The sequence below is a fragment of the Silurus aristotelis genome, assembly GCF_946808225.1.
Source record: "Silurus aristotelis genome assembly, chromosome: 8".
In the NCBI taxonomy this organism is placed as follows: Eukaryota; Metazoa; Chordata; class Actinopteri; order Siluriformes; family Siluridae; genus Silurus; species Silurus aristotelis.
The window spans coordinates 16,737,371-16,750,620 of record NC_139581.1 but is presented as its reverse complement, the minus strand read 5'-3'; the positions used below and the strand labels follow the sequence as shown (position 1 = coordinate 16,750,620).

Genomic DNA, 13,250 nt, shown 5'->3' with positions numbered 1-13,250 from the left:
TGTACACAATTTATTTTGGTATATGTAGCATTTATGCAGAGACACTTTAATACTTGTGTTGTGTTGTGTTGTGTATAGTCTATTGTCAGACTGATTTCATTGTCTGTCTGCTGCTGTAATGGAAAACTGCATTTATTCCCTAAATCACAATACATTTGCAAAGAGAAAGTATGACAATAAAGTTTGACTTTGAGATATCATGGCTGAGTGTGTGTAAGAGAGAGTTATGCTGACAAATGGATTTTTTTTTTAATTTAGGAAGCACCATGGAAAAGCAACTGACACATCATTGTTGGGGATGATCACTCTTTCAAGGCAGTGAGTGTACTAAATAGGATTTATTGAAGCCATGCTGCTTAAAATGCAAAAATGCAGCACACACGCATTATATATATATATATATATATATATATATATATATATATATATATATATATATATATATATATATATGTGTGTGTGTGTGTGTGTGTGTGTGTGTGTGTGTGTGTGTGTGTGTGTGTGTGTGTGTGTGATTTTATATATATTTTATATATATACATACAGTGGAACCCGGTTATGTCGATGTCCTAGGGGGTCGCCAAAAAGCATCGAGATAACCGAAAATCGAGATAAACGAAAATCAAAATGCGGCAATATATTAACGTGCTTGAAATTTAATGTACATGATGTGCGGTAATAAATGAGAATGTGCATGCACGTGTTTTTGAAGGTTTTTTTTTACACAATTTACACCGCGATTTGTTTGATGAAGGCATGTTATAAAAATACATACAGTACATGTTTATCTGTAATGAATCCACCTGCCACGCCCCCTTCAGCCCCCTTCAGCGTGGCAGGTGTTTTCTCGGCCGCTTTCTCTGAAGCTCCCGGCTTCAATCGCGCACATCTGGTGCTCGTTTATCATCATCACCAGCTCCTATTTAAACTTCCACACTCTCACTGTCCGTTATTGTTGTTATATGTTGGTTCACGGCGGTCGTTGTTATCGCGCATGCGTATCCCGGTACGTGTCTTCCCACCGGCACTCTCTCAACGGCTGCGCTTTTCTTCCCAAAGCGCACCGCGGATTCCCCCCCCCCCCCCCCCCCGATCCTGCCGGTGTTCATTCTATGCTTTTGCTCATCCCACGTTCCGCGCCGCGCTACTACCAAGCGCGGCTTTCGCCTCCCGTTCATCGCATAACATTTAACAACAAAAGGCATATGTGCAGTAACTAACAGCAGAGATTCACCAGTATACAATACAACACCTGTAGCAGCTGTAAGGTTTGATTTTTCCGCCACTTCCGCGAGTTCTTCTGCGGCTGCACCGAGATAACCGACGTTAAATGGCAAATTCCCCCCCCCTTGTGCTCGAGATATCAGGGTTCGGCGACATAAAAAAAAGTCGACATAACCGATAAAAAAAATTTGGCGGTTCCACTTCAAAAACGTCGACTTAATAGGGTTGTCGAGGTAAGGGGCGAGATATATATATATATATATATATATATATATATATATATATATATATATATATATATATATATATATATATATATATATATATATACATACAGTATATATAAACCACAGATCTTTGTATGGTTAATTGCATACTCAAAATGACTAGTATTTGATCAAATGGCAGATAGCATTTTAATCACACCTGAAGCATTGTGTCCACTTCATCCCTAATAGATCAAATCCATTAAAAGGGATAAAATGGGGCAAATGGCTGTCAGACTAAGTCTTAGTGTCTTCATCACTGACAGTCATTACTTGTGGTCTTGTTTGTTGCACAGTTGAGGTCACCTGGGATAAATTTTCTTGTCATGCTGTTCTTTATTCAGGAGTAACTTTCTATTCGTTCTCTGGAGTTTCATTCCCAATAGTTTCTTGCTCTGGGGATTCATTCTCTAAATTTTCCTGCTTTGGAGGTTCATTGCCTAGAATTCCATTCTCTGGGGCCTCAATCTTTAAAGTTTTTTGCTCTAAATTTGTATTCTTTAGTATTTCATTCTGCACTGGAGTTGCTAATACTGGATTTTTGTTCTTTGCAATTTCTTGCTCTAGAGAGTCCTTCTCCAGAGTTTCTTGCTCTATTGTTTTTTCAACTGGATCATTTTCCTTTGGAACATTCTGCTTTACAGTTTCTTCATTCAAAGTATTTTTTAACAATTTATCTTTCTCTGGAGTTTCCTTCAATGCTGTTTCTTGTTCTGTAGGTGCTTGTTCTACTGTTTCTTGGATTGTATTCCCTAGTGCCTGTATTTGTTCTGTAATAGTTTTCCCTGTCGTGGTGGATGTGAACATGCCCTTGTATTTTTCTCTGTCTTCTTCTCTCTTCTCTTCCATTCGCATGTTGAGAACAGCTAGCTCTTTCTTTACCAACTTCTTCATACTTGGGTCAAGATCCAGCACCCTCTGAAAGTCAGCCCTGGCTTCAGCCTCGTTCCACACCTCTATGTGTGCTTTTCCCCGCAGGTAGAAAGCTTTCATGACCCCTATGCAACACAAAACAATTTGTAATAATGCTTAATGAATTATTGCTCTGGCGTATCAGTAGTATTTATGATTACACAGTAACTACATTGATTACAGTGAGCAGGAATAAGTTCAAAGTTATGAAAACTATATTGGACAGTCACCAGGATGCTGGTTGATGATGTCACTGGTGTGCTCAATGACCTCGTAATACTCCTGCATGCGCAGCAGACACTGGCAGTAGTTAAGTGTGAGAGTGTTGGCCACCTTTTCGAGCTTTAGCCATGGGGCCTCCCAGGCCTTCTCCTAAAAGAAAATACACAAAAAAAACACATAATAAACTATGAGATGTGACTGTTTGTTGTTTATATATATATATATATATATATATATATATATATATATATATATATATATATATATATACACACACACACACACACACACACACACACACACACACACACACACACACACACACACACACACACATCACACTCTTATCCACCAGCTAGTGATCAAGCATCCATAAACTCTCTCACCTTTGACTGAACATTTTTGATGCAAAGGATTGCCTCCTTGTACTTGTTTGTGGCCTCCTCAAAGCGACCCTGTTTATACAACTTGTTCCCATGGCCATGAAGCACAGGAACAGCCTTTAGTCTCTCCTCATCATTCATCGCCCATGACTCCCTGTGATACTCGTTTGGCTGCTGAACCTGAACAAAACAATTCACAAAAACACATTCAATAATGAATATAGTGTATTAATGATATACTGTCTATAGTGTTATAGTGCGAGCCATAAAAATCTACAATGATGCTCTTGAGAATCTTATACTGAAAATAAATCCAGAGCTCAACCTAGTGGCCATTCATGAGAAGTAGTTTTGTGCATGTGCCCCACTCAAGTTCCTCTTGCATTTCTCAGACTGCTAATAAATTACAAAACATGAATCTGTTACACAATCGATTTGTGAAACACCATGACTTGCTTAATAGTTAAATGAAAGTATCACTTTCTGTATGTGTGAGTGTCAGTAAAGTAAGAGAGATGAAAATGACCTTTAATAGTTCAAGCACGAAGATGAGAGGCTGTGGTTCTTTGTGCAGCTCATCCAGATCTTCATAACCCAGCGTGTGAAATGCAAACATGTTAGCCATGCCACACGTGTGGATGTGCCAGTCCACTGGATCTTTTCCCTCCGCAATGCGGCGAAGACTTTTTGCCACCATCGGGTAAAGACCAGTGTGCTGTTTAGGAACAGACAAACCAGAGAACATTTTATATATACTGTATATATAAATACAAATCTGATTGTGATATTTGTACAAAACTGTTAGGATATTCTACTGCACCTGAAAATAAATAATGTAAAAATCTGTAGTAAGAACAGCTTTCCCTTTAGGTATGATGTTGTGAGAAGAGGTCATTTGTGTAGTGCTCAGTGTTTATACATTATACATTGGTAGCTAGGCACTTTAATTTTAATCCTTCTTTAGGCTCTTGAGCTGTACACACCAGGCTTATGTTTCTCTTATACTACTAATGCACCCAGAGCTTATGGGAGTTATTTTGCCCTCTATCACACCATAAAGTTTACTGACCAAAATATCAGCTGTCTGAATTTAATTTAATATAAAAGCTCTGCACCATGATAAAAGACAAATGCTGAGCTTGTACATAAATTACATGACAATGTCGCTTTTTTAACAAAGCTTGTTTGGCACCGTTTCTTTTCACTGTGGTTGGCATTTTGTATGGAGATACTTACATACTAATGTTGTTTTTTTCTTTGATTTTGAGATAACTGAAATATGGTACTCACGATTATGTCACACCAGAACTCTGCAACTTCTCCTATGCGCATGGACTTGAGAAGAGTCTCCCACACGTCCAGCTTGAACATGTTCCCAATCACCACTTCCATGGGCACCCCAACCTTCTTACTGTCATCCAGCACAGTGCGATCATCATTGCACAACATGGTTCGAAAATGGAAAGTCACCTGTAAAAATGAGCCAGTATGAAAAGCCAACAGAATTCAGAAAGAGCATTGAAAATCGCAAGCCAGATATTGGATGTCTATAAATTGTCTGCTGGAATATTGTAAAACCAAGCCACCGCAGGAGAACTATAGTGCTAAACAGGTTTGTATTTACGGAGCTCAGATTTACAGTATATAATCAAAGCCTCAAAGGTCTTGATTATTAGCCTTTTAGTTGAATCAGGTCTTTTCAGTCAGGGAAATTGCCAAACTCCGCAATCACGTCCCCCCTGTGGTCCAGCTTCTTACAACTCTAGTATACTATGTATTCTACTGCAAAAAAAAAGCCATAACTATTAAATTAGCATTTTACATTTTACATTGATCTGGTGGCTTAAACATCTAAACTGGTGAGGAGATTATCCAGGAAACACTGGGTATGAGCTTGAAATACCCCCTAGGTGAGATATTGCAGGAAACTATACACATATGGGCAATATATTATAACCAGTAAAACTGCCAGTATGTTTCTAAAAGGTGAGAGGAAACCAGAAAATCCAGAGGAAATCTACATAGGTAGTAACCTTCTCCAGGATAGAACTGGAGACCATTGAACTGAGTTTTTCCAGTGCATCAGCATCCCACCCACCACTTTACAACTAATATCAAGGACAATATATTCCTTAGGTTTAGAATAATTCTGTGTTTATTTTACTTTTCTCATTTACATGACATAAAATATGACACGATCAGTTCTGTTACAAATAAACCTCTATAATAATTATTACATTCTAAAAACCTGTGTCTTGTTCTTATTCTAAAATTAGTACCAAATGGTAAATATTTGTAACCTAGTTGGAAAAAAAAGCAGTATGTCAGAGGTTTGTGTGACAATTTTATGAATGTATTTGTAGAATTAGTCATTCACACACACAGTCCTACCTTAGATCCTGTGATGAATTTGGGAATCTCGCTGGTTCCTCCATACAAGATAGTTTTTTTTATTCCCTCCACACCAAGCAGCAGGCTGTCCACCATATTGTCTATATGTAAGGACAATTGTGTCCAGAGGAGTATGCTTGCACTGAATAGATGAGTATTAATGTCTGAAGTGTTGCTTGTGGATTAAAGGACAGGGATAACAGGATTAATCCTGACAGCTCCACCTGCCATCCAGAGAAGGGCTTTTCTCAGCACTTTTCACCTGTGATCATGTCTCACCAGAAAAGTCTGGAAAATGCTGGAAGACAGAGGAATGTTTGTTCCTCTGTATCAGCCTCCATGGTGGTCTACACTAACAGCAGAGGCCCATGGACTCAATGCCCTTGGTGTACACATGTGGCTGACAGCTGGAAAGTGTGCTCACAGCGCACCATCTGAAAAATGGTCCAAACATGCCGTCTACGATTACAGAGATGGGCTTTACTTATTCGCTCAGCACAGTATTACTTATATGTTGCATTAGTTAGCCACTTTACTTTAAGTTGGACTATAATGATTGTTAGGTTTGAACATTGAATGCACAGCTGTATGGGGAGGGTCCTAAAAAGGGAACTTCCTTTAAAAGGAAGCATGCATTGCTTACAAAGACAAAGTGTGCTTACATTCCTCCAATCATGTGGCCATTGCTATTGCACAACTCTTTGAAACGAGAACTCGGACCTAAGCCAATCAGAATAGACTTGCAGCATGGTTTATCTGCCCTCTAGTGACAGCAATGTGATTACTTCCATGTGCACTGTGCTCTGCAAATAGGAACTCTTTCATGTGCACTAAACTGTGTGAACATCTGGGATTTTCCAACTTTCTGGTGTTGCCCAGAAGAGGCTGAATTTCCTTGTGAGTCGGGTTCCTCTCAAGGTTTATATTTATGCTACCTCTTGGACTTGTTTCTTTAAATCTATTACCTCTGGCTTACTTAAAAATAATAATAATACTGTAAAACTACAATGTTTATTACTAAAAATGCAAACAAAGAAAAAGAGAGAGAAAAAAAAGGACTGAAAATGCACATGCACAGGGACTACATTTGTACAGAAAACTGAGTTTTAGTAGAGGTGGTAGAAACACTTTCTGATTCTGCATCTTAATTGACAATTACGTTTTATTTTCCAAACTATTTAAGGTAGTAGATATGGACATAAATATTTATTTCTAATATTTTTTGTTTTTTCTTTCCTTTCGATTTTCCACTTTTATTATTTTCTTTTTTTCTCTTCTCTTCTCTTCTCTTCTCTTCTCTTCTCTTCTCTTCTTTTCTTTTCTTTTCTTTTCTTTTCTTTTCTTTCTTCTTTTTCTTTTCTTTTCTTTGCTTTCCTTTCCTTTAGCTAAGATGAAATTCAGCAGTCATACATATAATAACAAAGTTATTGGTCTCCCTAATTCTCAAAAGACTTTAAGGTATATTTTTCATCATCTCAGTGTTGCCATGGGTACCGGATATAGTAAGTCTATGGAAAACAGCATATTTGACAAAAGGGTTGATATGCCTAATGAATTTAAAACGTCTTTAATAACTGGATTAATGCATTACTTTATTTCTAGACTGGAGATTTACATATAGTTCCATTTAATTCCCTGGAGTAGTATATAAAAGAGCATATAATCAGTAATGCTGTTTATTCATCAGTCATTGTATTACTCTGTAAATGTCAAATCATTATGCCTAGAGAGATTTAGGCAAGGCTTATGTGACCTGGAGCAGTGGAGCTGTTTTATGTAGTATAACTGTAGCAGGACTGTACACTGTGCTGCAAGGCTGGTTTGATTCTCCACCTGTCTCATTCATATAGGGATGTTACCATTTCTGTACGTCAACTCTGGTGTCTGAATGAGTCACTGTGACTGAGTCAGTCCTTTTGCGCACAAAGATGCATGTGTATGGGTGCGTGTTCGTATTAGTGAGGTGTGTTTTCAAAGAACACAATGTGCATCTTTATAATGACACCATGGAAAGCTGATTAATAATTATGTATTATGATCTGTTTTCGTAATGTGATATTATATGTTCTCTACCAGGCTCAAGTACAATAAAGCTTTCGCATTCATAAAATGATGAGGCTAAAACCCTGGAACAGGTGCTGTATAGACTTGGTGTGGAAACCAAGCCATGGTTACTGCTTTATCACTAGAAACCGTATTGGGTATGTGAGAAAGAGAAAACTGCGAGTGTCCCCTAGTTTCACTCTGCACAGCAGTGGTTCTCACAGTGGGGACATTCAAGAGTCTGTGACTATTTGACTGTGGTCCATTATTTTTTTTTATTTATTCAGTGGAATTAGCAGTGGAATTAACAACCCAGCTACATTATACTGAATACTGAGTTCTTATAGTTATTATCCTTTGTGGAGGCTCTCTTTAACAGAATAGGTTTCATTCAAACTTGAGATACTCAAACATTATCAACATTTTATTAAATACAATATATACTATTGAATATATTACTATAACAGTGTTCATGGATAAATCTAAGTGATTGTGTGATGAATGTATTTTTAAAAAATATTTTTTTAATGTAAGAGTTATATGGATTTCCAACTACACATGGGAACACCTGGTGTAAGAAAGTTGGGACTGGTCAAACACTTCTCCACCACTGGGAGCTAGCCTTTTCACACTCTCGCCTGTGTGCATTCACGCAGCACGACATCTGTGTGGAGCACATCAACACCTCCTTTATTCACTGAAATGTCATCTCTGAAGATTTCAACAAGTCAGGCCTGGACCCCTATCTAAATCACAGTCTCCCTGGCCTTGACACCTCTGCCTACAACAGCTCTGCTCTCTGATATTCTATTCACCCACACATAGTGAGTGAAACCGTTACTGTTTATGTCCTGACAATCCGCTTTTATCAGTGGCTCACACACCATGAAGTTGCTGCCTCAGTAGTTTTAAAATGGTCTCCCGAATGAAAACTGCTCCACCATGTCCAAAAAGTGTTGCATGATGACAAAAACTGACCAGCTGATCAGCAGAGTGCAGACATGAATTTAAGTCTTTGATTTGATCTTTCACTTTATATTTTATTTCCATTAGTATATCTGTAAATTCAGTGCCTTTTACTTGTAATGCTATTAGAAAACTGCCTCCTGACAAATGAAAGATTTATTTTGGAATAAATTCAATTCCTAAAAAAGCACAGATATTTTTTTAATGAAGCAGAATGTTAATGGATCAAAGATTTTAAATATATATGAGTTATTTGTTTTATGCTAGACCTTTGTGGGTTTCCTGTACAGTGTAATTATGTAGGTCTTTTGAGGGTTATCGGGTTATCATGAAGTGAAGACATCACAGCTTTCAAAATACTCTTGGTGACATCATGTTCTTATCTAACCTTTGCAATCAAATCAAAAGCAAACCAAAATTGTCTGTCTGGATGCAGTTGCTTAATCTAACAGTAAAAAACGAGTGGAATTCGGTGGAATCAATAACAGAATGGTATGAGGATTAGAAGTTCAAAGTGCAGATGAATGTATTGCAGCATGGAACACTTGTGGAACTTAGATAAAAACATTCAATTAACTAGCCGGCATTCCCATCTTCCAAAAAATGGCCAAATACATTTTAAATGGGAACAATAAAAATGAAGCCTATTGAAATGACAATAAGTAGATGCTTTATCATATTTAGGTCTATGGTGGATCTGGAGCCTATTCTAGGAACACTGTTTGTGTAGTATGAATACACCCTGAATGTGATGCCAGTCTATCGCAGAGTACCAGACACACACAGTTACACAAAGATTCACAACTGGGTAATTAAACACCTAATTATTTAACTGCCAGCATGTTTTTTGGGATTTGAGTGGAAAACCAGAGATCTAGAGGAAACCATGCAAACACAGAACATGCAAAGAAACCAAAGACCAGTAACTAACCTGAGCTCCAGATTAAACCAGGGACCCTGATATTTAGGTTAAATTCGGTGTATGCCACAATGTCCAAATTGGAAATTAATGTATACAAATGTTATCAGATGCTCTGTTAGTTGTTTTGGTTTATTATTTATAAACTCACATTCTATTTTTTACATTTAAATTATATTGGAATAAATAAATGCCCTTAGACTGGATGACAATTTAAAACATTTTTTGACCGTTTTATCATTAATGTATGAAGGAAATGCTTGAAATCTCCAGTAGGTAGATGATCATGATTTTTAACCTTTCAAAAAACAACAACAACAAAAAAAAAGTAGTCATCCTGATTTTTATAAGCAGGATAATTATTATAATTAAGAACTTTCACTTATGCACATGCTCCGTGATATAATGAGACATGCAGCTACAGAGTTGTCCCGGCCTGTACAGTAGACACACCTCATGTAATATTTGGCACAGAAGTAGAGGCTGATGTTATTCAAGCCTCTTTTCAGATTAACACAGCATTGCAGTATAAGGTCCCTGGACTTCAGATTCAAGCTTCAGGTTTCAGTTGGATTCAGAGCTGCCTGTAGCACATACACTTTCTGCCCTTTAATTTTATTAAATGACATTTTATTTTTGCTTTTAGCTACACATCAAATTATTTGCTATTACCAAAATACTTAAATTGGATTATTTTTAAATTTTGTGGAAACAAGTGTAACACCACCACCTATAGCTGAGGCTGATTTCTTTCTCAGACTCATGCTAAACTGACAAAATGACATGCTGACATGCCGTAGAAAATATCACTGACACATCGGCATCAGATGATTAGCAGTGACTCAGAACGTATTTGTAAAGTACAGTTGTGGGTGAAGGGAACACAAAGGAAGTAGATCATTAGTATTTTTTTATTTTCTCCTAAATGCTGTTGGAGTACAAAGCAAAAGTAACCTGTCCGATTAAAGTATATAGAAACTAGACATCAAACATGTAGCTATCTTTATGTGTGTGTAATCTTTTTATAGCATAAGTGAGACATTGTGATGTAATGTACTGCTTAATGCTGACACTTTTATAACTTGAGCTTTTGTTAGGTGTTAGATTATGATGCTCTCATTTAAAATATTAACCATTCACCACTGCTTACATGTACACAAACCCTCATGTTCTTACATTATGACGTCCAATGAGCCTAGCAATTCTATAAGCTTCAGTACTGAGATATATATTCTGGGATGACTCAGGGATTAGACACTGTTTAACCTCTTTACATTTTTCAGAATCACAGCCTTAAAGAATTTAAACATTGAAAAAGACATGTAAAAAAAAAGATGCCTCGTACAGGCATCTGGGGCTTCTTATTACTGAGACAAAGGCAAAGAGATTGATGCACATACAGTATGGTCATTTTATATGATGAGTTCACAACAAATTATGGGATCTCTGAATTTGACGCATTAATCCTATAATTCTAATCTGGATTATATTCTACAGGTCAGACTAGGGTATACCTAAATCAATTACACAAAATTGGAAAGAAAATGAGGAGCTCTGTATTTAATTGGAAGGTCAAAATAGAGCATAAAGTCATAGCCTATTTACAAATCAGAGTATTTCTGTTAGTCTGATTATAATCACCTTTCTCCAACACATTATTAAGGATACAATTTGCTTGTTTTAGCAGTTTAGTGTACAATTTGGATATGCATGTTAATTCTGCACTACCAGTGTGGGGTATGCTTTTAATTCAGAACTGATATAAACCTTATTCCTCTTCTCATAAACCAACCAAACAACTCCAAACTCCTTTTCCAAACTCATAAACCACATCACCAGCTCAAACCAACTAGTCAACAGAACTTGTATGTTGGCACGCTAGAGAGGAATTCTGTATGGAATGTGTGACTCAAATTCCTCAAAGACAGACTCATGCTGAGAGTCTGGAAATTCATTTTTACAGACCGCAACCAAAGCTGGGATGAATTAATTTGTTCATCTCTGCAGAGACAGAGCAAAAAGGTCTAAACAGACATTAGCAGCAATTTGGGTAGACGTGAGGAAAAAACACATTTTCTTTTAACATTAGCATTTTGTCCAAATAAGTCAACAGATAGAAAATGCTAAGTATAACCCATTCTACTAGCAAAAATAGCAGTGTAATTCTATTTAATAGCTTTACTACATAGAGCACACATGCAAGTGATTGTTTCAAAATACTTCATTGTCTTAGGTACAAACATAACATGAGACACACGCAATTGTAGTTCACAGTGTATTTGCGATGTCTAGGAAAGATATAGGAGCCAAACAAACCTCCTTTCTTTTTTCCCTGAATAATTAAATCGTTTGTATAACAAGCAAACTTCTTGTCATTTTATTTACCTCCCACTCCTTTACCCTCCTTATATACTTATGATATTCATGGTCTATATTCAAGGCCATTCCTTCCTTCAAAGGAGCACAAAAGATATGCACATGATATGACAGTAGGGCAAGGTTTCAGTTATTGCACCACTCGTAATCTCTTGCTTTTTGTTATATTATTACCAGAACAACCATCATAATATAGACATTATGGTCACTTAGATAATAATTTAGAAATGTCTGTAAAAGTTATTTACTTTTATCTAGGCATATTTAAACAAGTTCCCTTGATTTCCTCCAAACTGTAAGCTCCTATCCAAAAATGCTGCTCCTATCTGTTGACAAAACATCACAAATGAGACAAAATAAAGCTAAGAACATTTAAACTGACTTTTCTATCAAAGACATTTGGCATAACCCAGATAGTGTAGTACATTAGCTAAATCTGCACTAGATAATATAAGAATAGAACATGCCAGATAGATTCATTCCCTTAACCAATTTTCTTTTTATAATTTATAGTTATATGCTATAAATAACTATATTATTTAATGTATCATTGAATATATTATATTATATTATATTATATTATATTATATTATATTATATTATATTATATTATATTATATTATATTATATTATATTATATAGGGGGAGTGGTGGCTCCAGCGGTCAAGGCGCTGGGTTACCGATGGGAAGGTCGGGGGTTCAAGCCCCGGTATCGCCAAGCTGCCACTCTTGGGCCCTTGCTCAAGGGCCCAAGAGTGGCAGCTTGCTCAAGGGCCCAAGCTGCCACTCTTGGGCCCTTGAGCAAGGCCCTTAACCCTCTATGCTCCAGGGGACCCTTACGAGAAAAATAAATCAAGGACCGTGACGTCGGAGCGACGTGGGGCCGCCTTCCCGTGGGCTTACCACCTGCAGGAGGGACCGTAAGGGACCGGTGCTGAGAGGATTGGGCAGCAGTCGAAGGCGGGGGCCTTGACAGCCCGATCCCTGGACACGGAGAAGTGTCTGGGGAATCTGCTTAGACTGCTGCCCCCGCGACCCGAATTACGGATAAGCGGGAGAAAATAAAATGAAATATTATATTATATTATAGTTATAGTTGATGTTTGTTAACATGCTTATGCTCTCTCTGTCCTGATTGGCAATTTTGTACATTGCCTTCTTTTGTGTCTATAGATGAGTCATGATAATTACGGCATATGCCGTAGGAGTACAAATTACTTGAATAACTATTAGGGTTATCAGGTTTTGCACAGCAGCTCAACATTAAATTCCAGAGATTTTTCCCTTAAATAATCATCTACATGTTTTCTATTTTTTTTTTATTTAATTCACTTAAAGTATCAAATAAAGAGTACAATATGTGACAAAAAAGTCTGACTACAAATACTTAGCAAGTTTTATTGTTTTTTATACATTTTTCTTAGCCAGGTTTTTTTTTATTTTTAATTATACATATTTAGGAATATATATATATATATATATATATATATATATATATATATATATATATATATATATATATATATATATATATATATATATATATGT

General features: G+C 36.8%; 1 protein-coding gene across 1 annotated transcript; it reads right to left on the bottom strand.

Annotated features, from left to right (window-relative positions):
• Positions 1-1,609: 1,609 nt before the first annotated feature.
• Positions 1,610-5,627, bottom strand: aipl1 (aryl hydrocarbon receptor interacting protein-like 1). The gene is made up of 6 exons (XM_083549262.1): positions 5,399-5,627; positions 4,298-4,477; positions 3,534-3,722; positions 3,011-3,187; positions 2,633-2,774; positions 1,610-2,488 (listed from the first exon to the last, which is right to left on the bottom strand). Exons 1-6 carry the CDS (start codon positions 5,492-5,494, stop codon positions 1,845-1,847), a joined length of 1,428 nt encoding a protein of 475 aa, XP_083405388.1. The 5' UTR covers positions 5,495-5,627; the 3' UTR covers positions 1,610-1,844.
• Between the last annotated feature and the right edge of the window lie 7,623 nt (positions 5,628-13,250).

What these genes read in the sequence shown, in the direction of transcription:
- aipl1 (XM_083549262.1), bottom strand. Translation starts at nt 5,494, where the DNA reads ATGGTGGACAGCCTGCTGCTTGGTGTGGAGGGAATAAAAAAAACTATC. An exon ending in AATTCATCACAGGATCTAAG is followed by an intron (nt 4,478 to 5,398) that starts GTAGGACTGTGT and finishes TCATTTTTACAG; the next exon opens with GTGACTTTCCATTTTCGAAC. An exon ending in CATCATCAACCAGCATCCTG is followed by an intron (nt 2,489 to 2,632) that starts GTGACTGTCCAA and finishes TGTGTTGCATAG; the next exon opens with GGGTCATGAAAGCTTTCTAC.